Source organism: Anopheles maculipalpis, chromosome 3RL (assembly GCF_943734695.1).
Source record: "Anopheles maculipalpis chromosome 3RL, idAnoMacuDA_375_x, whole genome shotgun sequence".
Classification (NCBI taxonomy): domain Eukaryota; kingdom Metazoa; phylum Arthropoda; class Insecta; order Diptera; family Culicidae; genus Anopheles; species Anopheles maculipalpis.
This window is the reverse complement of record NC_064872.1, coordinates 83933587-83959562: the sequence shown is the minus strand read 5'-3', so window position 1 is coordinate 83959562 and position 25976 is coordinate 83933587. Positions and strand designations below refer to the sequence as shown.

The following is a 25976-nucleotide window of genomic DNA, read 5'->3' as shown; positions in this document are numbered from 1 at the left end:
GATTTTCATCTTTGTGTACTGATTTGTAGCGTGTTAAACGCATCCCAACAAAAACCAAAGAACCACATACACGGCTACACAGCTTAGCCTATACTAGCTAGGTCCTAGATTTGCTTCCGGCTTGAGTGTACAGTAGCGAACGATTATTTGTGAGTGTAAATAACTGAAAACAGTGTAAACTGTGATCGTGTGCTATTAGGCAGGCGAAGATTAACGAAAACACTAGCTACTTAATGGCTCCCTTCTCTGCTACCCAGTATTTAAACGAAATGTATTATAATAGTATTACACACCCGGGAGGCAGGACACATAAAGAAAAAAGAAAAGCTAAGATACGCCGGCCGATACGGTGACGCCTAGTGTAATTTATTACTGAATGTAAAACTATACATATGACATATGGAAGTTGGAAACAATAAATTAATTCTACATAAACGGTCCATTAGTTTTTGAACGGATTTTGCCTCGGCGCATCTTTTGCGTCCACCTCCAGTCGCTCGTACATCCACTTGCGATACTTCCGGCACACATTGCCACACTTGCCACTGCCACAGTCTGAGCAAGCCAAAAAGCAACCTGGACACTTGCGGTCTAGGCAATCGCACAAATCCACCCCATTGCTGCGCAGCACACCCTTCTCATTGTACAGACCGATTGGCTTCGTTGCTGCACGTATGTTGCGCTCCAGCTTGCGCTTTTCCCTCTGTGACTTGCCCGGATCAAAATCGGCCAGAAATTTGGAGTTCTCGTCGAACAACCTGTTCCGTTGGTTGCGTTTCGCACGTCCTTTCTTCGTCCCGTTCAGGTCACTCTCGTTGCTTTCATTATCTTTACTATTTTCATCGGTAGCTAGACTGTTCTCTCCAGGATCACTACTTTTTTTATTCACTTTGCTACTTGCTGTCCGAGAGTTCATTGAGATGCTGGTGTTTTTCGCTTCCGCCGTTCCGGAAAAGTTGGACCGCTCTGGAGTGTCGTTTTCGTCTGACGAGTCCGATATGTTTAGAATGAAACCGTCCATTGCTGTTTTTTGAGCCGATTTATTCGTAGGACAGTGCTTACAGCAATGTTTATGTTTTGTTATGCAAACTGTCAAAGGGATGTGCCGACTGCTGTCAAATCGAGCTTAGATTTCCAGCCGCTGGGTGGTGTTAGGTTAGGCTGCGTACGTTTGAAAAGCGAAAGAAGGTGGTGATTTTGTCGTCCATTTCAAGATTTAATTATGGTTTAAGTGATGGAAAATGTTGCAAATACAAAACAAGATAATCTCATTGCACAGTTTATCATCCCATCATGAAATTATATCCTCATCATTCGAAATGGTCATCAGTTTCAATTTGAACTGTTATCTCCTTTGCCAAACGTCAAAAGGTGCCGCCTTGTTTACATCCGACTGCGGATGTAAACAAACACACTTCCACTGCAATGTTCCGGTACACCGAAACTAGTCCGTTCAATTATGCAGATTACTTTGCAAGTGCGGCACAGTTATTGGTTGAATATAGATGGATATTCTGCTACAACAATACCAAGTTCATACGAAGCGGCGTGCTGGAGCAATTGCCCCAAGAATGGATAAACGATCTGGATACTGCGTCGAACGAAGAGTTCAATCAAATACCTTTGGGGTTTGTCAAGGTATGTTGGGCTTTACGATGTATTTTACATTGTGTTGGTCTTCAGGATTTTATTTTCTCCCCCTTCATCCAAAAGGACACGTGGTGTGATTCTTTCAAAGAATTTCTCTTGCAAGTGAAGAAGCTTCAAGTGCAATATGATCCACATGGTAGCGCACTGCCTAAAGATAATCGTCCGAAAGCGGCACGGAAAGGAATCAATGCGAAGAAAGCGTACGAAATAGATAATTTGTGTAATTTTATCGAATCGGTACAACGTCCAGCTGAAGCAACGCTGTATATTGATTTCGGCAGTGGATTAGTAAGTAAAATGTTATTCAGTATTCTACTTGCAGTTACCCATAATAGTACAATTTATTTTGCAGGGATATCTGAGCGAACTTATACACAAACAGTGTGGTGCAAAAGTACTCGGAATCGAAGGAAACCCAACACTGGTGGAAACGTGTAACAACCGTTTTCCTGACCCTACAAAGAAATCAGTACAATACTGTCATCATTTCATAACAGAAACTTCTTTCACCTTTATGCAACATGAATGCAGTGCTCGGTTTGGTCCGGAGCTAGCACAAAAAGCTGCTGTGGTTGGTCTGCATGCTTGTGCCGATCTTTCCATAACGGCCATCAACTGTTTCCTTCACTGTAGATGGGCCAAAAGTCTTACGATAATGCCATGCTGCTACCATCGAATGAAACCAATAGACGAAACGGCACCAAACGTGTTCGTAAACTTTCCTCTCAGCCAAGAACTACGAGCCACGCTGAGCGATGATAGAAGCCGGAGGATAATTTGTCGATCATTCCTACGACTCGGTTGTCAGCAAACGTCAGCTCGCTGGAAGGGACGCACGGTTGAGCAGCATCTCGAGCATGGTCGGATAATGTTTCGCCGAGGACTAATTGATGCCGTTTTGGAACAGACAGAATCTGTTCGAGTAGGAAAACTTAAACTGATATCGGAAGAAACAACAGTAGACAATATGTTGGAGCAATTCCAACTTCTTAAGCAATTGGATAACGATTCCCGAGAGTGTCTCTGGACGGAGCAGCACAGGGATAGATTGTCTGCGTTGCTGGAAAAGTATGGAACGTTTAGCGGTCCAAAGCTGGCGGAATATGTCGAGTGCCTTCAAACTTGTCTGCAGGTAAGTTGGCAACAATTTCGTCCCTTTATCGTATCCTGAACGAAACATACATTACAGTCGATCTGCGAAAACGTGATACTGCTCGATCGTATGTGCTACATGGAAAGCATAGCCAAACAGGTCGGAATACAGATACGCCGCAATCTTGTAAAGCTACGAGAGGATGGACTTTCACCACGATGTTTTATAGTTTATGCTTCCAAATATTGATAGAAAAGCGGGACATAGCATCCGTCCGTTGGGTTTTTTGTTTTCCAGAGCACTAGTATTTATTTTTTACAGTATAATGTTATTTTACAAGAACAGTGCCGTCGAGTTAACATGGTTCTAAATGTTCCTTGCTGTGTGTCTTTTGTTCTGCAAACACCTGCACACCATACCTAAATCGATGTACTTTGGTTAGAGGGATATCCGGGATGTCCGTTGAACGTCCTTCCTATACTCGTATGCATGCACGTGTGTACGTGTTTGGGAGAAAAATGGACAGAGCCTGTGCAAACTAGTTGGCTTGTGGTAAAATAAATGAACATAACATGAATACATGTATGATCGTGCAAACAAACGAAACGAACCACTTGTTAGGCATTTGCGTACGTATCTGCTGTGTGTGTTTTTCTCTCCTCTATTTTTTCATTCCATCCAGCGTACTTTCTTAAACGGTACATTATCTAGGGTATAATTATTAGATTATAGTGTAATACTTCATAATTAGACATGATCGTCCGTACGTACGAAAGACATCGAGCAAAAGCTACCCAGCCTTTTGATAGTTTTTGCACTACCATTTAGTTCTTGCTCAATGTTCTTTCCCGTCCAATTCATTTTTCTACTTCTCGTTCGCGAACAAAATCGGCCACCCTCAACATGCTCATCCACGGAACACAAACGGAAACGTTGCTAACAACTGAAACCCTGTTCGCCCACCACTTGTCCCTTCCATAATCGCCCATCATTTTATCCCTGCTGCAGTGTACCGATTTTAAACATGGACATTGCACTTTGTGCCACCATATTGTAATTGAGGTTACATGATCATGTGTGTGTGTGTTTGTCTGTAATTAGATTTTTGTGTTTTTTACATTGGCAAAGTACGGAATTCGTTTATCTTATTTCTCTTCTATTTTTGCCAAATGAACGAGGAAAGAAAGTATGTTTATAGTTTGATGATTTAACGATCGGTACCGCTTCCCATTAGTAGTAGTAGTAGTAATAGTAACAGCAGTAGGCTAGTTGCATTGATCGCACCCCGGTTACTTTGATTACTTTTCCGAAAGGTCGCCATTATCGTTGAATTGGTGTGATTGCTGTGATTGCTGCGACTGCTGATCGTATTGATCCGTATCCTGCTGGTGTACGGCACCCGAGGATGAATCACGGCTATAATGGTGAAAAGAAAAAAAAACATAAAAAACCAGTGTAACACATCGAAAGAAGATCCTGTTTCAAAGCTACCTGTAGCATCGGTAAAGGTTCGACACGCCCGTATGCAGGCAGGCGAGATAGGTCAGCTCGGCAATACCGTTATTGCTGTCGGATTCGATTTCCTTCGTCAGGTCGGACCGTTTGCCGTACCGTGAGCCGAGGAAAAAGCGATCATTGCGCGGTACCACGTTCACCTGCCGCAAATCCTTCGCACCGTACACGTGCGATCGGCCGTACCGGCTGCCAACGAAGAACGGACGCTTATCGCTTGCATCTGTGGATGAAAGAAGGAATGTACCGTAAAAAAAAAGGAAAGAAAAACTGAGGAGGAAACAATCATACAAAACTCTGCAAATGTTTGCCGCGAAATTTAATCCCAAAGTCAGTCACTCTTTGATGCACGGCAGGGAAATATAATAATCCATCATGCTTAGCCATGAGGTGTGTTATTTCCTTTTAATGTTTCTACATCAACTGCAACTACACTGGAGATACAACACCGCGCATGAAATATGCTTCCCTTTATGTTTGCATGGAATCAATCTTCCCCCCTCGGGAAGGTAGTAAAGCAAAACGGCAATGTGCGCTTTTGCACCACTATGAGTTAACGCGTGGTCATGATTGGAATATATATTTTTTATTCATAAAGGACGGCCAGGCCAGATTGCTATGATTGGAATATTATTTTATAGGAGATTATTGTATATGATAGCGTTGAGGTGTTATTTAAGTCGGTTTATTTTTATCATTACTTTTTTTCTAAACTGCCTTGATTTGATCATAAAATTGGCACCATGTTGTAAATTGCTAAAAAAATCAGTAAAATTGTTAATAATTAGCAATTGTCAATTCCAAGTCAATTTGGAACACTTGGCCCAATGATAATAATCCTGAAAGTTATAAGAAATACATCAAGATGAGATTATCTTTTTAGTAATATTTTTTTTATAATTTAAATTGTCCGTTTCTATCCACTCACTGATGCCACCGTACACTAAAAGTCGGTGATATCTGGTATCCAATCGTTAGCGGTCGGTGCGATACAACCTCTTATCGCTTGGCAGATCGAATAAATCAAACCATGCTATGCTTGTTTTCTTATCCCAATCAAACGATAGAAACGATTTATGGAGAGTGTTTATGATGCTATCAATAAAACGGTCGATTAATAGACGATTGATGTGTAGAAAGGCACTTCAAACCTTGATAAACTTAATTCACTTGATGTGGGTTTTGTATGAAACTTGTAGCAAAATCTTTCGAAAACCAAAAGAAACTGGATTAATTTTTATTTGCGAAAATGGTAGTTCATTTTCCACCTCATCGGAATAAACGAATTAAAAACGCATTCGCTTTCAATCCGCGCCTCATAACTTCCACGTGATGAGCGTTGCCCATGCATCTTTCTTACTTACGTTTGTTATCGCCACCGTACAAGCTGCTGGCACTATCGACCATCGGATCAGCATCGGTGACCGCCGCTAGGACGAGCGCCCCGAACAGGACCAGTCCGACGGTGGTGCTGATGCACAAGGCTGAAGATTGCTCGCGAGCTAATGGTTTCATCGTTCGCCAGGTCATGGTCTAATCTTGCTTTTGCTGGTTGTTTGCGTTTTTGTTCCTGCCTCGAACCCGGAACGCAACTGTTGAGAGAAAATGGGGTTTACAAACAAGAAAACGAATCAAAAACTGCTATCGATTGGGAGATTAATTAAAAAATTATTTTGCTTTTCTGCGGGCTGGAATGATCGGTTGCAACCGTCCGTGGGTGCTTGAATTTGCGTTCTGAACATGAGACAGTTCTAAAATTCAATTCAAATAATGTGTAAAAATAGTGTTTAGCATACGATTTACTACTAACAAACAGGCTGTAATCTGTTGAGAGAACATTCACAACGGTCACACGGTTCGGTTCGTAGGACCATTTCCTACCCACAGCAACAGGTTCCAAACCATTGGAAGCCAATTACGATAAAACGCAACAGTGAAAAGTACAGGGGTTTTTTTCGTGTGGGAAGCGCTTCTAGTGCCCTGCCAACAATTAGCCATCCCTCACTAGAAGCACCCCCCCCGCGATCGTATTACTCCCAGTACCATCGCGCATCCTGCTGCTCGTCATTTATTCGTATCGCATCGGTACGGGGTATGGTGTCGTTTATCCGGCTCATTTAGCAGGTCTCCCAGGCGCACCAATAATCACCTGGTTCGGTTGTGCAGCACTTGCCGGGATCGATTTTCGAGGCTTAGCTTAGATGTGCGTTGTCCCGGTGTCAATTGAATGCAAGCTCACATGGTGCCCTCCCCAAGAGAAAAATGGCCGCTGATGGGTTGGTTGTGAAAATGGATCTGCACTAATTTTAGCATTCGTTGAAGTCTTTTATTGAATGCTCGTATGGTTGGAGGCTGGTTTTTTTTTTGCTTCCTAATAAGCTTATACTTAAATACATCCTTACAAGTGTGAATTCAACCGATAGCACTGAAGTGCTTATGTGAAGTAAATATTTGAAGCTATTATTTAAATAACTTTTTTTTAATTAAACAAATAAGGCTGATTTTTCTGCCCAATTTCGATTTATTCACTCATAATGAGTTAGTTCGAGAGTTTTTGCTTTTAAATGAATCATTTTCATCATGTTAGGAAATCATAATCATACACACAGACAATTATTTAAAACATCATACTCACCAACGTAAAAGTTGTGTGAAATGAAAACATTCAATTGTCCCTTCTATGCTGCCCTGTATCATGTTGCTAAAAGCTAATGGCCTTTGCCAGTTTCACCTTACCAATCAACTACACGTGCACTTGCAAATGCAAATGAAAGTAAAATACAGCTGGGAAGCCTCTTCTTTCTACTCACTTCATAATACTGGATGTTGTCTTAATGAACAGAAGATACCTGGTTGCGATTGATCCTTACCGGAACGATTAATTACTTTCAGGCGTCAATATTATTGTTTGTTACGCCGGTGGCCAACACCAAACGGACTGAGCGTGGCGTGTCGTTTTTACAATTTTAACGTGCCTTAAAGGGTTTCAGGGATGGTAATTAGGATTTCGCTTAACTAGAGTAAATTAGTGTATGGAATAAAGGCACTATTACGAGTCTAGCAGCGGAACTTTACAATTTAATGAATTAAACTATTGATTCCAACAGTTATTCAACTTTTATTTGTATAGTAAATATATGAATACAGGTTGATGCTAGTTACATCAACTTCAACTTTGTTTTAAATATGCAAATCGTTTAAAACTCACCCACAAGTGTGGCAGAATGAATGCCTCGACATTGCTAAACATTCCACCGTAGTGTAAATAATTGTTATTAACGAAAATAGTTTTAAGGCAACTGTAGCATTCCTTGTCCAGATTCGGAGGTAGCTTTCGTTCCCGTTCATCAATTTCCCTGCGCACATATTTGTTTGTAATTTCCCTCTGGCATTAAACCGCGAATAATCAAAATAGAACGAAAAAAAAGCAGAGAAGCTTAAAATTATGCTTTCAAACCGATCCTCAGTCGGCACGTAAAATAGTGGGATTTTTGGTAACGTTCGTGCTAGTGCTAGCTAGGCGGTGGTGTGGTCTGCCGACGGATAATATCATACCAAACCATGGGACACAAACCACAACACGCATGCTTTACCACTTATTGTATTACAGACAAAAAAACACCGAAGGTCATCGAAACTCGTGTATGTTACTCTCTCGCTGTGGTATGTCACCAGTGCACGAGAGAAATGGTTTAAAATTTATGTACCACCAATTTGCCACCATTTTGACCTCTCCCGGGGGACTCAGGACTAATCTCAGGAGATCCATCCACGTTCCATGCTTGTCCGCTGTAGCTTGTGAATGAATATGGGCTGCCTAAACTAATTACCCTAATCGTAAACCCGAAATGGATTAGTTTAAAGTTTTATCACCCGTAATATACGTCCCGGTAAGTACGAGCGATGTCTTTATGTTGCACCGTTTCCACCTCAAAAAAAACCCCACCGCTACAACAATTAGGCTTGTAGCAAATTAAACTAATTCCCGTGTCAAAATCGTAACAGTGTGGGGGACAAATGGGGTACGAGAAAAAAAAGGGAAAGACTCCTACGTCTTCCCACTTCGATCTTTAGTAGTTCATGGGCCGGCTCTTAGCTTCTCAATTAGTGAAATTTGTCCTCGAACCGGGATGACGTGAGCAGAGTAGCAAATGTGTGCCAGCTTCCAAAGCATCCGCAAGTTCATTGCCATTGTAAGGGCAATGTGTGGTTTCCTTTGGTTCCGTGGGAACACCACCTTACGGAAACGATCGTAGCAATTTGGCGTGCTTCCTTGAAGTTGATTTTCTGCACACCACCAGCGATTAATTGTTCGAAAATCGAGCAACTCATGGTTATGACGTTATTCTGCCTTTCCAGAACTATTCCAGCTCATAAAAGAGCAACGTAAATTCACATTTTACCGATAAAGAAATTGATTCGAGTCACAAATGTTTGACTTTTCCTAAACCGTAAGGCTGCTTCCGATACTGGAAGTGTGTTTGAAAAATAAAATAAATATTAAACTTCCGTTCAGAGTACCGAGAACCAAGAAAAACAATGTGACAAATGCCTTTAAGCTAGTTAATCGTGCTTTCAGTACTTCCCTTTTAGTGAGTGTTGTAGTTTTTTCTCATTTTTTTTTTAATTCGATTCCGAACACTTTAGATGATGGACTTCAATCGTACGCCATGTACACACTCTCTATAACCAATGATCAAACCATCTCGACACCGACGGGACACCGGCACACACACGTGTTCGATTTTCAAGAGACTTTTACCCATTCTAGTGGTACCAAAGGAATGTGATAACGTACAAAATAGAGTAATAACACTTTACCGGAATCATTTTGTATTTGAGAACACTTTCCCTCCATTAGTTTTAATCATAAAAATAAACGACCAAGAATTGTTTAAAATTTAGATTTTTATTTTAAAACTATCTATACTTCTTTTGTTATAATATTGGCTTTATGATGCATTCATAAAATTGATTATGTTACAGCTACACACTCATGCTACTTAAGCGTGTTCAATAATACGATTAATTAGAGACGAATTACATCAAAAAATTTTTCCGAGGTTTGTCTTACAACAGAAGCAAATTAAAGCATTTCGTAGGAATTCTGCAGCCGGGCACGAAGTTTCCTTTAAGGTGAATACATAATGTTCAATTAAGTCTAGGAAAAACCAACGGCTTTCGTTACCAATTGCGCCTGGTTCCTTATGCCTCCCAAAGGAACCGTTTCGTGGGAGTTTGGTCAGACAATCGAACCTGGTTGCTCCCTTTTATTGGTATGGATTCTTTCCCTGGTCCTGACCGACTGACCCGTTGGCGGATGGCGTTAAGTGTTAAGTGTGACTTCAATTATATTTTGCAAGAGCAACCACCGACGACCGTGATGGGTTCCATCACTTTAATTAACCGACCTGTGTTGATGGTTGAAAATTGTTTCATAACTTATTTATTAATTCGAAAAAGGGTTTATTATTTACCATCTTTTTTTCTTCTTTTTATTGGACAGAATAAAAAATTCTTCCTCTCCAGCGTTCTAATGCACTATTCGCAAGCAATAAAAATAGTTATCCTTTCGATGGGCGCTTTTCTAATGCATCTCCATTGCAACAGACAGGAAGCTAAGAAATTAGCCGTATGAATATTGACCGGGGGAAACGCTTTACAGGACACCAATACCGGCTCTATTCACATACCATAAATGCCATAAATAGTTTTGTCTTCGAGCCGGGTTTTCCACGTGTATCAGCTTTTGCTTCCGTAGTATAAAGGCGCGCTCTAAGGTGACCATCGCAACGACAAAGGTAGCCAGCGCACTAGAAGCTACTACATCCTCCTGGCGTGGCTAATGTACTCTCGGTGGATAATATAATTTGTGGCTTGGTCACGGACAAGGCTAGCTTGAAGCCTTCCATATTACGCTTGTTCTCATCTCCACCTTCTGCCGGTGGAATGCAACGAGAGGGCCTGTCGTCCTATGTCTGTCATTAACTGAGCTGATTGTTTAACAGCACCGAAACCATAGAGGCACAGTCACCCAACGGTCGCGAGAAAGAGACCGATGGCTGTTCGCAAAACTAATAATTAGTTCGTGTAAGTAGATTGATCCTTTACCCAGTTGTTGCATCCAGTGATATAACAAAAAAAAATATTTAAAAAAAAGCTCGCCGGAACTAGGCACCAAACGCATTGTGTGTGGATTTGAGCCGACAGGCCTTTTTAAAAATGGACGCTTCAAACAATCCACACCACCAAGCAGTGGCATGATTTATGCTTCGATGCAAATGAAAATTCATCCAACAAACCATAAATCCCTCTACGTACCGGAGCGCCACCTGTTGCATGTCCTTTTGCTGGTTCGTATCAGCCCGCTCGTACGACAGCACCCGAACGGAAACGTCGAATGGGCGGATGTAATAATTTTTCACCCAACATAACCACCCACCATCCCGCCCAAGGGTGCGATCGTGCGTTATTTTCAAAGGGGACAAAACGGTAAGACTTGGGAGAAAAAAAAGTGTCGTTCTCCTTCGTTTCATTGTGGTAGTGTCGGATGACACATCCTTAGTATTCCGTCGGAACGCTTGAAACAGCTTTGATGAGCGATCGACAACATGTCCCGTAGGTACTTGTGGTGAGGAGTTTTTTTTTTTAATCGTTTATCAAACACTGGAAGTATCTCCATAGTAATTCGTTTTTACAGACAATGCTCGTATCAAGTTGCTCTCATGAAAAATTACTCTGCGTAAGCTTTTGAGTTCAAATTAATCGTTGGAAATCGATTTGATTGCATTTTTCAAGAGCTGGGAGTAAATTCCTTTTCATCAATTTTTCGAATAAAAACATCGTAGTTAATTCGTTAACTTTTATCATGTCCTTTGATTCCTTGCTCTTCAGCTATTGTTGTGGGTGATTGGTGTTAATATGTTTGCTTTCTCTATTTGAAGCTTTATTCATATTTATTTTATTGTTTGATTGGAACAAAATATTTAACCTTTCATTTAATTTGTGTGTTGCTCTTGGCTTAACGACCTCTAAGGTCACGCCGGCAATCGAATAGGCTTACTATACTTATCAATTGTACGTAGATGGATAGCCAATTCGAACCCACGGTTTGACACCCACGGCTTCGCACCCACGGTTCTCCACCAACAGCTTGAACTAAGATAATGCCTTTTGTACAATGCTCCAGTACGTCTGGAATGATTAACTGCCAGGAAGGGCAGTAGTTGGACTGACAAGGATGACAAGGTCGAGGTGGTCCGTACCGTAGGTTCGGAACCGATTCCGGGTTGGAATCAGAACTGGCTCTAGAATGGGATTCGCGGGATGCGTTCCGTAGCACCCATCGATCCACTAGTCATGGTCGATCCGGTTTGTTCCCAGGCTTGCCTCCGGATTGTTCCCATCACCAACAACGCCTATTATCCCGGACAGCATGCATGGTTGTTTGTAGCATTTTTAATGAATAATAGTCAAATTAGTCGCTTATTTCATTTTATTAGGAAGATATAACAAACACTGCTTAACAATTTTGTTAATGCTTTACTATGTTTTCTTGAATCTTTTTACCTTGTTATGTATTTTAGTTTCGTTACAGATTTAAGTAGATTCCTTTTAATGCCAAACATGTGCCTCAGCTAGGTAGATGCGTTAGTTAGCTCTTACCCATTGTATCGCAATTTTTACTGACCTTGCAACTGTCCTGCAAAACGAATCAGACACTAGTACTACCGAGCGTGGTCTGGGTGATTAATTTTTTATCACATTATCACCCTACCCTCATCATACCGTACTGTCCGTAAGGCCACCCCCCGGGGGCCAGCAAAATTCATTCATTTCTCGAGGTAGTGCAAAATCTCCTTCAACGGCAAAACTCAAATCAATCACTCAAAACGTAACTGCCATCCACCCAAACCACCCACCCACACACACACACACGACGCAGTTCGATCGGAATCGCTTCCGGGCAAACGAGCCTAAACGCACCACTCAACAATAAATCAAACACGAATACGGTGGCAGCAGGCCGTGCTTTCCTTTTTTTTTTTTTTGCTGTTGCTTTCGGTGGTTTTGCTTCACAACACACCGGTGTGGCGAAAGAGGGTTCGTTGCTTAGTGTTTCTTCTCCCGTCCGTTTGAAGAGTGCAAACAAAGTCTCCGACTTCCGTGGCCAGACCTTGGCGTGTATTAGTGTGAGTGCAAGCGAGCGAACGTGTGCGAGTTTACCGGAAAACGTATCTTCTTTTTGCATTCAGCTCAAAAGATCAGTGAAGTTGTCCGTTTGGTAGTGGCTTAAAGGTAAGTAAATAGTGTCATTCAGTGGCTTACCCTTGGGGTGTTGTAAAAATGTGCGAAAATAGAGGTTATGGCAATGTGGTTGAACAAATAGCATTTCTCAATCGAAGCCGCCCGGGCGTATGGCGTCCTGTGGTTATGTTGGACGTCTTTATACACGCGTGTGGGAAATGCTTGGATTTAACATTTGGCCCCAAAATGATTTTTCGTGATTTTGATGTAGAGGATGCCCGGAAGAACAGACCATCTTAATATTTGCTGACAGTTGCTGACGATGCATTTCTGTACCTTGGCGTAGAGCGTCACTTCGGGGATGTGTAATAAATACGCCACTTAATGTGTCATGTAACCTATACAGTGCTGGAAATACCCAAACTGCCTCTCACTGTTGCTTATTATATTTTTTTACCTGTAACGTGTTTTACCTTGCATGCGATCCGACAAAACACGCACGCAGTGTTGGGACAACCTTTACCAGTAGCGTTAGTATTACGGCACGATCAGCAACAGGTGGGAAATTACTGAACCCTCGCTTGAGTCATTTCACATTTTTATGCTTATCGCACGCTATGGATTTCGAGCGGTTCTCTAGCATACATAATACAGCGTTTTTACTGTTGAAAGTCGGGTGTGACCGGCCAGTGGTTAGTTTCGTTTTTTTTTCCTCTTTCAATTCTAGCCTTCTTCGTACTTGAGTACGAGAAAAGTATTCTGGTGGGAAATTCCGACTATAACAGTACATTTCCGGTTTTATTAAAACGACGTTTTCTTCCGAATCTCGATTGTAATGTTTTTGTTTATTTCCTTGCAAACAGGATGTGGATTGTTTATTTATTCTCCTAATGTGTTATAGGCTAACTGAGATGTGATAAAGATATCAAGAAATTCTCAACCGTTTGGCACGCTTCAAGAAAACTGATGGAGACGCCTGGTAGTTCATTGGTCACTGGTAGTGGAGAGGCCTGGTGGTGGCTACTGATGCACGTTGTTATATAATTTTAATTTTATTTTTGTAATAATTTTGCAAGCAAAAATTAAGTCGCAAATCTTCTCAGGACGACAAAAAGGATACAATAAAAATTGCAAGCTTAAAATTAAACCATGCAGGTAAAATTATTTCAATAAGCCAAAATACCATTCATACACACATTTTCGTGCTAATTTGGATTTTTTTTTCCTAGTATTTAAATTACCTAAATATTCAATTCCCATCCTGACTCTGGTTCTGATGCTTAATTTTCCTTATTTGCTTAGACATATAAGAATTAAAACTCATCCCTAAAGTGCCGATTAATTGATCAAACAAAATGCTGGTATCGCTCTTAAAGCTTCTTTCATACATCAAACAGTTGACTCATGCTCTCAAGTATTGCAAGCAAAACATTTTGTCCCACACCTAAATCAAGCAGCCTTTTTTTTTCTTTGCTACCGACCTCCATTTGTAAGGAGTGGAAAATTTTATTTTCGTGGTCATATCACCGCCGGGAAGGCTTAAATACGTTTCGCAGTAACTTTAGTAAATAAATCACTGCCGGTTTTTTTGCAAAGTAAATACGTGCCTGAGAAGAAAACAGAACATATTCAATCCGTTCCAAAGATGTGGTGGGACGGAATTCGTCTTGGAAAAGGGTACACAAGTCGTCGAAAGCTGAACGATACGGTAACGTGCAAGACAGTCAGTTAGCGTCCGCGGCATATGTAAAACTCGAGAACAAGTACTGCAAAATAGCTTAGCGTTGTTTTGCTCTTTGCGTTTTGTTTTTCGTTACACCATTTATGATGGAAATCTTATGAGAGTCGTAAACAGGAAAGATAGAACCGCTGGCGGGCATTAGAAACTAGTATGTGTGTTGGTGTGGAAAGTGATACACCTTGAAGGAGCAAATACTATACCGGAAAGGGGTTTGAAAGTTTTCTAACCTTTTTCTTAGTTGTATTAGAAATTTAAAAATTTCACAAAATAATAGTTAAAAGTAAATGCAAGCTTTGGTCACGTTGACAAAATTTATGATAATCGCTTTATTGCTCAAAGAGTAAATGCTTGTCCTCAAGCATCGTACTATGAAGTTGTGAAAGCAGGATTTTTTTTTTTGTCTAACCAGCCTTGAGACATTGCACGTCACACAGGTAGTGCTTACCATCTTTCGTGAGCCATCCCATCCATTGGCATGTAAATGGCCGTGAAATCGTATAATGTATGGTACCTCTGGCACTTTCGCTTTATCTACGGTGAGTCAGTGACTACTTCTCACGCATGATTAGTTGTTATTGTTGTTGTCACACATGGGCATGCTCGGATTAATAGGAACCCGAAACTGCGACGCAAACAAAACCAGTTCGTAAACTTTGCATTCAGTTCATTTTAAAAATGAAACATATTTTCAAACATTTACCTGTTACATTAACGAACGAACATTTCAAAAATGTTTTAATTTTAGAGAGTTTGAATTCGATAAAATGCTAACAAGTCTGTTGGAGAAGTAGTTGCTTGAAATTTTGTGTCTTACTAAGAGATTTATTACCGATCAAATAAATCTGAAATATTAATCACAATAACTCTGATCACAATAACGGGCAGCGTCCAACGTCCATCTGCCTATCAGCAGACTATTCTTGGTAACAGCGTGTTCTAGCTGGTCCTGAAAGCTCAACTTTTTTAGGAAGTAGCATCAAAACGGTTCAACGAGGTACATACTATTTCTGTAATAGGTTTCTTGAGCTTTAGGTTTGTTTAAAAATAAATCCATTCAATTGTATGTGTCTCATCACCTCCCAAAATTATTCATTTTTGTTTTGAATGCATTTTTAACCTTTAATTCCCATCAACTTCTAATGGCACTTGTTTCAATCTCACCCCGTTCACACCTAAACTGCAAGTGCGCCCCTTACTCACACCGATGATCACTTTTTCGGGGTACAAAATAGCAATAGAGGTTTAGCCTTTAATTGTTCGTTAATTTCTTTCTACAAAGAAGGGTGCATTACTGTGTTCTATGTTACTCTTGAAAAGCTTTTAAAGCGTTTTGTGACATTTTTAAAACGACCCTACCACCAGTAGCGCGTCCCTTACGATAATCAAGCCGGGCTGAGGCTGAGGTTGCAGTAACAATTTTAATACTATTAATGCCAACGGTAGGTGAAAATGTTGAAAACGCACCAGTAACCGCTCTTACCGTATGGGGCACGGGTGTACGGATGCATACACCTCATCCCGAAGGTTTGTGCACTTCAAAGCACTTTCCATATAATCAATATATTCATGTTGCTCTGCAGCTTGGCACAAGTTATGCGTTCGTCGTTTAGAGCTCGTTTTTTTTTTTGTGAGTGTGTTTATGTATAATGCATCGTATAAAACATATTTCTTTAGCATTTATGAATTTTAAAAAAAAGTTAGCTTCAGTAGACTTTGTTCTGGATTTAAAACACAACAAGCCAGCCAAAGCTGGCTCTATTATTCTATAATTAGAAACTGTTATTTTACAATTTTCTCGCTCACTGGAAAAGAACAATCCCATTTAGAGCGTTAGAATCGTGGTTTTTTGTTACTGCTGTTGTTGCTCGCACACTGCAAACTCACTCCATCTTGTTCGCACATTAGCGGAGTCACTTGCACCTTATGGTTTCATTTTGTGCAGTTTTTATAACCATATTTATAACCATCATCATCGGTTCAATTCGCGGGAAACAACACTACAACGCATCTGCACGCAACGTCCTTTAATTACAGCTATTTGCTGGTTTCACGTGAAAGTTGTGTTACCTACTATTGCCAGTTCCCTTAATTGCTTGTCCTCTTTAACGGGGCCATACTAGGCTCGAGTACTACAGGTTACTTGAGGATTTACCCTTACAAAAGGATATTGTTTTCCTCTGTTTTGTTTAAAAAATCAGTTGTTCTTGCTTACTTACCCGATGTGTTGAGAATGATCCAACAAACGATCGTGTCTTTATTGATTGGATCCTTTTTTAGCACTACTAATACCAATCGAAACTATATGATTGTAAATCGTTTGCCTCAAGCCAAGGGTTTTTTTTTTAATCGCCGGCAATAACGGTCTTCCACTTTAGTTCCTCTAAAAAAACCTCCCCACGTACACACAGACTCACTAACTTGATACTGAACCAGAACGACCACCTGTTAAATTGACACTGTTCTGCACCGGGCTATGATGGTTCGGGCTACGGGGCTTCTTCGACACTGAAGTACCGCACGGAAATGCAAACGCTTTTATACGATGCTCAGCCTTTCACGCTATGCTTTCGCAGAGCGACGATGAGTGGCCGACCAGAAGTACCACCAGTACCACCACCATCACCTGCCACTAGCAGCAGCAGCAGCCAACGGAACGGCGCAGCATAAGCATAGCTTTCGCTTCCTGTCGCTTCTGTGCTTCCCCCGTTTCATGGTGGATCTGTTGGCGTTCGAGAACGACCCCTACAACCGCCGGCACCCCTTATCGACAGCCACCCGATGGGTGTCGACGTGTGAACCATCCTCATCAGCATGTTGTACCACACCCGAACAGTTTCCGAATGATTCGGATTTATCCTCCATTTCTTTCGCTCTCGTGTGGGGCGAACTTTTCCGTGGAAACTTATTAGTATCGTTTTGCGATTGAATTTTCTTTTTTGATGGGTTTTTTTTTTCAAATAATTTAATTTTTTTATTAAATGTATTAATTTTATTGTATTTCAAAAACACGATCGTTCTCTCTCGCTCTCTCACATGATAAAAGAAAGATCCCACCGATCACCTATGACGAACATTTGTAGCACGCAATTAACATCCATTTTCCGACGACATTTTCCTGTTAATCCCGACCAAAGACATTCTTCTCTTACCTCCTTACCCCCTACCACCTGCTGGCCAAGTTCTTCAGCTGCATACTTTTTTTTGCGTAATCTTATCTGCGTGACAGGCAACAAGTCGACTTACAACAACGTTAATTTGAAATTAGTGTGACACATGCTGCTGCTGTTGCTGCTGGTGGTTGGTGCAACATACACACATTCCGAGGGCAGTTTCAGTGTCACGGGCAATGGTAACGTCATGCAAGCATTTTTATGATTAATTCTTTCCACCCACAAGCAGCAGAAATAAAGCGTGGAAATAAATGTAGCCACTTTTTCTGCAATTTTTAATGCATCCTTCCACTTCATAGCGTCACGGAACATATGGCGAAACCCGAAGACAGCGTCAATGGGTCACGACACTTTCGGACTTGCAATTTCCTGTAGATGGCTTTTAATGGCGAGTGTAAAATTAAATGCGCTTTAAGAGTTATTTATCAGTCGAGTTTACGGTGTTTTCCTTTCGTTTGTAAATCAAATATCGTAAATTAATAAACTGCCTATTGATGGTACGTCTTTTAGTAGTGGACAGTGGAGAGAGATATTCCTTTAATGAATGCATTTGTTTGGTTTTAAACGTATTACTCATTCATTGTTTCTTGATTAGGATGTTAAGAGTCGATGGAAACAATTTTATGAGGGAAATAATTTATCATCATTTTCAAGACGATAGGTGATGGGTTGGGATAGTACGACACAGACAAACGCTCACTTAGCCAACGACTTTGTGAACAATACTGGGAAAACAATTCGGATACGATTTGATACTCGGTTCTCCCGTATTAAGACCCACTACAATATCTGCTCTCGCTGACGGAATTTCCCTAAGCGAAGTGGAAATTGGGGACCTTCTATCACATTGAATCAAAGTTTGATCATTGATCTAAATAAGAGAAAAATCGTAACCTGCCGAAAACGTTTCAATTAGTGATTCAAAAATATGTTTAACAGTAGTTGGCTTAAACTGCCTTTATTTTTGAACGATTTTTAAAATTCATGGACGAATTTTGCATGTACCAACAATATTGTTAAAGTGAGTGGAAAACTTATACTACATTTTTATATGTATTTTATTATTCTCTATTACTTACTAGAATATCACTTTTAGCTATAATGAAAATAAAATTTATGCAGGTAAAGTGGATCATAGACGAGGCTCGTACTTGTTTTATGACTACTCTGGCAGGGAGGGATGGGAGTTAATCATTCTAAGGCTAAAGGGGTTCTCTAAACGTCGATACCTCCCTGGCCAACGAAGCTCCCGTATTCGGCGATGCGCGCTTCGCCACAGCCGCCTCGTTCACCTGAGGTTAGGTGATTGTCGATCAATCTAATTGTAGCACGTTATTTCCGACAGCGAAAACGTTGATTATTCAATAAAAGCAGGTCAAATTGAAATGATGTTACCTAGTATAACGATCAATTTCAGACATCGATCGTTCACAAAACATCGATGATTGAAATAATTTTCCTCGTATGTTGAAAAAAAGAGTAACCGTCTATTTAAAAGTTATTCGAAGAAGATACACTCATTCCTAGTATCAAGCAATTGATTATTGCTCATAAAGTCCAATAAATTAGTCGCATTTCATCCAACACAGCATTTATGAGCATTCGATAAATGGTTCAATTTTTTAACGCGCAAAACGACATTAATTTGGAACAGTTTCGTTCGTTTTAGAAATTGAACGGTAAGTTATAGTGTAAAGCTAGATGCGCAATATATACAAAAAATATTTTAAATTATCGTTGTCGTCGCGTTATTATAAACGTCGCGTTTGAAATCAAACTGTCAAAGCTGTCATCTTTCCAGAGCGGATCGGAATGACACTTTTGCCGGAACTGCTCGGATCAGTCGTTCCGTGCTCGCACGAACATCACTACACTTCCGGCATCTCATTCTCGAGCTCTTACCGCGTTTCGTACCGTGTGAGAAAACTGGTGTAAGTAGTGTTTTTCAGCGAAAATAAACAAAGTTTTAGCCGCAAACGGCACCTGTCTGTTGATGGCCGTGAAATTCATTGCTAATCGGTGTGGTTTACATGATCAAAGTGGTTTGAGATCGTTTTTCTGCAGTTGAATTAATGATTTGCGAATCGGCTACCGCCGCCGTGCTCTCTGTGTCTTCCCGGTTGTGTCAGTGCGCCGGCTTCTCCCGGTGGTATTATGCGCTTGTAAGGGAATCAAATATCAAGTGTGGCTAACCGTTATGGAAATGAAACTCGTCTTGTATTTGACGGTGATTGAAAGTCCATTTCATGTTGTAGGAAGAAATGTTGACATTGGCCGAGAGCGATAGTAAAACCGCAGCCACAGATTGTGTGTTAGTATGTGTGTGCGTTTGTGCGTATTTTTCTTCTATGCGGTTTCCAGCCCTTTGCAATGCGTGTTCTACATGACAGTCATGTTTTCCGTTCTTTTATTTGACACAATCGTCATTGCGCGGTGGATACCGGAAGTGTTGTTTTTCCCTTCACATCGATCGGCACACGATTTTAGTGTTTTGTTCTAAGAAGTCAAACGAAACGTTTCCATTAATTCCATCCATCGTTCCTTTAGCTTGACCTTCACCTGCAAACATGCCGGAACTGACTGAAATCACGGAAAGCGCGGCCGCCGCCTCAAGTGCGACCGGAACCACAGAAGCCAAGCTGGAGGATGCTCTCAGTGACACAGAGACCGAGGACTCTATCCCGGAGCTGGAGGATGCAGGTAAGCAATGTTTCGAGTGCGGCCATTAAAGCGTTCCCCATAAAACCATTGCTCACGATCGTTCCTGTCGATTGTTTTCAGGAGCGGCTGCAACGACACAACTGGCCAATGAAATTCCAGACATCTCGAAAGCAAAACAGTCGCGTGGCGAAAAGAAAGCCCGCAAGATCATGTCCAAGCTGGGGCTGAAGCCGGTCCAGGGCGTGAACCGAGTAACGATCCGCAAGTCTAAGAACATCCTGTTCGTGATAAACAACCCGGACGTGTACAAGAACCCGCACAGCGACACCTACATCATCTTCGGCGAGGCCAAGATCGAAGATCTCACCCAGCAGGCCCATGTGGCGGCGGCGGAAAAGTTCAAGGCACCGGAAGCGACACCGGCCACCGGCGAAGCTTCCAGCTCCACGAACGTCGTTACCCCGATCGCCGAAGAGGATGAGGAGGAGGTGGACGACACCGGCATCGACGACAAGGACATCGATCTGGTAATGTCGCAGGCCAACGTGAAACGTGCAAAGGCCATCCGGGCACTGAAGAACAATGACAATGATATCGTGAATGCGATCATGGAGCTAACCATGTAATAGTTGTGTTCGGGTTGCATTAACCACGACACACAACACAACACACAGAACATCAACAACAACTACATGCAACAACAAAAAAGCCCCATCAGTTTGTCTCTGTTAGTGTTTCGCATTATCCTTACCCTTCGAAGGCCATGTTGCTGCTAGCACGATGCCGCGCCCCGCATTCATTCTACAACGCGAAGCGAACAGATTTTGCTACCGAGGTTCGCTGATAAAAGAAGGATCATGTTTTTGATCGGAAATATAGTGTACCGACAAAAACGGAATGTACGTGTGTGCGGCTTTTAATCGATTGTCAACGGTGCAACATGCTTATGCGTGCGTGAGCAAAACAGTCAAAGTGTGTTGGCGCGTCAGTAGCTGCGTGCACCTTCAAACCTTTAACATTACATTAAAGCAGAAAAAATGCTAAGTTTATATATCGTAAACGGTAATAAAAACCTAAACCAACAAAAGAATAGCCAAAGGTGGGCGTATTATTTTTATTGAACTTTCGTCAAGCTGATGTATTTGAAAGGTAAGAAATCGTATACTATTTTACAACCATTCAATCAGCGGAGGTAATCTTGGAATTGGATGTGATTTCGGTAATAAAGTTGGCCTGTAAGCGAATCTTATGTTTGTTAACTGCTTTTTTATCGAGGCGGGATTGTTTATCATAAAATAGGAAAATAAGTTATTAATAAATATTGTAATAAAATTTTAGAAAAATAGAAACGGATAACGAACCTTATTTGAAATTTGATTGCTCCTCGTGCACTCTGCTAGCGTGCTCCGACAAGGTATGTTGGGACGGACACATTCAATGTGAATATTTCGCTTGATTTCGGTGGATTCAAGAAATGACAACACACTACAGCGTTAGTTTATTCATTTATCATCTATAAAATGCTTCTAGAAAAGCATCATTTTATAAAAATTATTAATTTAAAAATAAATTTTGCTATCAATAAAAAATGCATTTAAAAACTAACTGTCAAACGTGTTTATATCGCACATCCCACTGTGCACAAACAATCCCACTTGTCACAACGGCACGGCAGGGAACGAAGTGCGGATAATTCGCGAACCGTGCCGGTATTGTGCCGTCTATAAATATTTACCTCCTGCAAATGGCACTCGAACGCAGCGATAGATAGTGTCCTTTTGCACTGTCGTGATTAGCCATACACACCCAGAAATTTCAACACGTTCCATCGATAAAGCAACACACGTGCTAGAACAGTCTTGTGTTCGGACGTGCACGAAAACACCCCCTGGAAGGAAAACATGCTGTGAAAATCTGCACGCACCGGACAAACGCTTAAAAAGCTGCTGGTAATTTTCCGCTAGGGCTTTGGAAGAAGTTTACCAACGAGACCACGATAACCACGGCCGACCGAGCGAGTGGAATCCCAGCATCAGCAGCACCAACAACAACATCTCCCTTATCGCCCTCAGAAAGCCGGTGGGAAAGTTAGCCTGCTTCAATTCAGGGCTTGTGTGCTTACGTCGAATATCCTTATCAGTAGCGAGACGCGTGTGCAAGCAAACGGTCGCCGTGTCGAGAAACTCGTGGTATCGCGTGGTATCTACCCACAGTTCGGTTTCAAGTCCCCGTTTTCCTGCTGTGCTGTGCTGTGGATGCACTTCTCGAACATCCGTTCACCCCAATCAAGCCATGTAATCTGTGGTGCACAGTGCAATTTTCAAGGTTAAAGGAAGACACAGCGAGAGCGTGCGAGTGTGTCGGATTGCATCGAACATTTCGATATTGTCGAAATCCGTACCACTGGAGAGCTTTGTACTCATCGTATATGCTGGATCGTGTGATTTGTTGTGCATTTGTTTGTTTGTTCGATTGTGGTGGAAGTGTGAAAAGGCCTGCACGGAAAAAGCAATCGAGAATCGGAAGCACGCACGGTTTAAATACAAATGTTCCACTTGAATCAACTTTTGCGGAATGTTTCAGGTGAGTGTGTCGTACGGTAAGGTAGAAAAACCGGTTTTATGCAATTTTGGTCCTGTGTTCTTTTGTTTGGAATACGTTTTAATCGCACCAAACTTCGACTCTTCGTTGTACCCAGCAACTCCGGAGCTTTTTTTGTGCATGTGTAATTTTCTCACTAGGCCTGCTGTTCTTATTAATCTAATCCATAATTAGCATTCGCGGGGCAAGCAACAGTTGTCAAGAAGAATACGTGTAAAAAAAGGCCAATCATTTGCATTTGAAAAACAAAGAAAAAACATGAAGCTTGATCGGCTGACGTCTTGGCGCACACCGAACTGGGAATAGGAACGAGAGACGGAACGTCACTATCGTCGTGAATGGCACAATCTTATCTTTTCCGATGGTCGAGAATTGCGTTAACTGGCCCCGCAAGACTGGGCGCACCCTATCACTTCGAACACACCCCAATAGCTTTTATTTTTGCCAGTGAAAAATTGCTACTGCGGTCGGGGGTATTGGAGTAAGAGAGATTCGATGATAGATATTTACCCCCCATCGAGTGTGTGTGTGTTGCTAAAAAACTCCCATTCTTCGGCCTCATCCTTCCTGGTTCAAGGCAATCTACGAAGCCTTCGATCAGACGTAGAAAATCATTTATTAAGAGATGCGTCATGTTTTGACGCAGCGCAGCAGCACCATGTGCGCCGTTTTGTTTGGCTTCCCTTCCGGCGGTTGATAGCAGCGCGGAGGAGATGTTTATTGAATGGACAACATACAAAAAGAGTTCGCATTAATTTTTTTATGCCTGCAGCTCCATCCATGCATACGCACACTTCACAGTGTCGCCTAATCAATCAATAGAGTCATCCTATGTGCGTGATCAGCTATTTATTATCGGTCGGCGAGGGTGCTGTAAAGGCTTCAACTTGATGGCGCCACAATGATATTACGGTATGGTTACTATCACTGAAACTAAACGTTTCATTATTTACAACCCAATTCCCTTTTTTGGTACGATGTTAATCGGATCACAGTAGTCGTAGGTTTTTTTATACGAATCACCGAACTACTTTTTCCACCAAGCAAATACAGCGGCTACTATCTAAAATGGGAAACTTATTAAGCGAACATGATTTTTCACCGTAGATCAAGACAGGATCATGTGGATCGAACTGCTAAAATGATCAACTACAGCGTAAAATATTTCTCAAAAAATATCGAATTTCTTGAAACCCAGTTCAGTCGTTCGATGCAAGGATCGATGTCGCCGTCCCCTTTAATGCCTGCTAGGACATGTCCATGGCCATCCGATGGTCAGTCCTCTGTACAGTGAGACGAACCGGATTGGTTCGTTTGCAGCTTAGCTACCGAAACACCCATTATGATGAATTAATGGCTTTGTAGTACTTTGTGCAATTACTTTTCAATTTTCAGATATTTGCTTGAATTTCAAGTCCATAGTTACATATGCGTTTTGCATTGCAGTCCGATTTTACACGAGAGCAAGTGTATTTCAACTAGCCCAGAAGACGATGAGACAAGATAAGATACAAATATGCTATATTGTGCGACGAAATGTTTGAACAGGTGGGAGCGAATCGTTGTTTTGCTATCTACGGTTCTGGGAGGACATTGTGATAAAATGATTCCGTTTGCACCTATCTGTTGACGAGCCCTCTTGCCCTCTCATTCAAACACTCATCTGCTTAATTAACCGGCTTTTGTTTTGTCCCTTTTACAGGATTCAATCCCACAACGCTCCGGAATGCCCTGAAAGCGCAACGCCATTTCGGTAGTACAACACAGGAAAAATTGCGCCGCGTGCTGGTGGTGTCGAAGCTGACGCGCCTAGAGTTTGAAAAGATCCGCGAAGAGCAGCTGAGCGATGAGTGTTTGGAGCAGAAGATACGCGACCGTGGCACCGATTACGACGCCATCAAGTACTACCACCATCTGCACAAGGACGTCGAGCGGAAGGTGGTTCGGTCGTTTCAGCAGCGCGGCATCGAAGTACAGGTAGTGAACCGCATCACCATACACAAGGATGCGCTACAGTGGGCCGATCTGATCGTACCGATCGGTGGCGATGGTACGTTCCTGCTCGCAGCTGGCCGTGCTAGTCCATTCTTTCTTTCGAATGGGAAGAAAACGCCAGTCGTGGGTTTTAATTCGGATCCACGCCGCTCGGAAGGACGACTTATGCTGCCAAAGCAATACTCGGCACAGGTGGATGAAGCAATCCGGCGTATTATAGCGAAAGATTTCCGATGGATGCATCGGTCGCGCATCCGGACAACGCTTGTCGGAGCAGCCACAACCGAACGTCCATCGCCAATGGATTTGCACGAATTCCACTCCCAACCGGTCGAACACAAGGAGGTGATGTCGACTGCACCGAACGGTAAAAGCCGTATTCTCCCATATCTTGCACTGAACGAGGTAAGGAACGGTTCCAGGGCTCACCACAGATGGACAATCAACCATGCTTCTTTTAACGACGTATTCTTCCTTCCTGACAGGTTTTTATTGGTGAAATGCTTTCGGCCCGCGTATCCCATCTTCATCTGCGCATCGATAATTCCGAAATTGTAACCAAAACGAAAAGTTCCGGCCTGTGCGTAAGTACCGGCACCGGATCAACCTCATGGCTCACGAGCATGAACCGTCTGTCGACGAACAATGTGAAAGATCTGCTGGAAATAGTACGGAAACGTACGGCCGAGCGCACCCTGGACAACATCGATCCCGAGTCCGTGTCTCAGGAGTACAACGATAATCTAGTGTTTGCGCCCGACGATCCGCGGCTGTGCTACTCGATACGGGAGCAGATCTGTGTCGGTGTGTGGCCGAACCCGAAGGGCTTGGAATCACGCGGGTTCGCCAAAGAAATCTTCGTCAAATCGCGCTGTGTCGATGCAAGTAAGTGCCTTTTTTTCGAGCATATCTTTTGAGTGTATATTTTTGACCGGGGAATCGCCTTGTTCTACCAACCGATACACAGGTCTCGTGATAGATGGTAGTATTGCGTACAACTTCAACGATGGTGCCCGTGCCTTGCTGGAAGTGTATCCGGAGGATTCACTCCTGACGATCGATATGGATGACTGAGCGAGTGAGCGAGGAATCGCCGGATACGATCCGACCCATTTACCTGTTTTTAGATGTCTATTTGTTACTGTTGGAAGTTTGCCGTTTTTACGCACTCACTCACTGTTTCCACCTCATCGCGGCTTCCCCCTTCCCCCTAGGAGGGTCGCCCTCCCGCTCACCTTATTTTCTCAACACACCCTTGCTTGGCAAAAGTGTACTGTGTTTTTTGTGAGTAAGTTATTGCAATTAA

The 25976-nt window shown here is 42.1% G+C and overlaps 6 protein-coding genes across 6 annotated transcripts in view; 3 read left to right on the top strand and 3 right to left on the bottom strand.

The window, feature by feature from the left end:
* LOC126562905 (MIT domain-containing protein 1) overlaps positions 1-25976 on the bottom strand; it is a 458992-nt gene that overhangs the window by 211943 nt on the left and 221073 nt on the right. The gene's annotated exons all lie outside the window — the stretch shown is intronic.
* Positions 443-1021, bottom strand: LOC126561083 (ARL14 effector protein). The gene has a single exon (XM_050217028.1). It carries the CDS (start codon positions 1019-1021, stop codon positions 443-445), a length of 579 nt encoding a protein of 192 aa, XP_050072985.1.
* On the top strand, positions 1422-2992 carry LOC126561082 (methyltransferase-like protein 25B). Its single transcript, XM_050217027.1, has 4 exons — positions 1422-1638; positions 1714-1938; positions 2003-2782; positions 2840-2992. Exons 1-4 carry the CDS (start codon positions 1426-1428, stop codon positions 2990-2992), a joined length of 1371 nt encoding a protein of 456 aa, XP_050072984.1. The 5' UTR covers positions 1422-1425.
* On the bottom strand, positions 3983-5785 carry LOC126563139 (RYamide neuropeptides). The gene is made up of 3 exons (XM_050219764.1): positions 5620-5785; positions 4235-4478; positions 3983-4159 (listed from the first exon to the last, which is right to left on the bottom strand). Exons 1-3 carry the CDS (start codon positions 5783-5785, stop codon positions 4042-4044), a joined length of 528 nt encoding a protein of 175 aa, XP_050075721.1. The 3' UTR covers positions 3983-4041.
* LOC126562994 (nascent polypeptide-associated complex subunit alpha) lies at positions 19230-20702 on the top strand. Its single transcript, XM_050219601.1, has 3 exons — positions 19230-19344; positions 19961-20113; positions 20195-20702. The coding sequence occupies exons 2-3, from the start codon at positions 19981-19983 to the stop codon at positions 20698-20700; spliced, it is 639 nt and encodes a 212-aa protein (XP_050075558.1). The 5' UTR covers positions 19230-19344; positions 19961-19980; the 3' UTR covers positions 20701-20702.
* Positions 22582-25770, top strand: LOC126562364 (NAD kinase 2, mitochondrial). The gene is made up of 4 exons (XM_050218841.1): positions 22582-22657; positions 24378-25075; positions 25156-25555; positions 25638-25770. Exons 1-4 carry the CDS (start codon positions 22621-22623, stop codon positions 25742-25744), a joined length of 1242 nt encoding a protein of 413 aa, XP_050074798.1. The 5' UTR covers positions 22582-22620; the 3' UTR covers positions 25745-25770.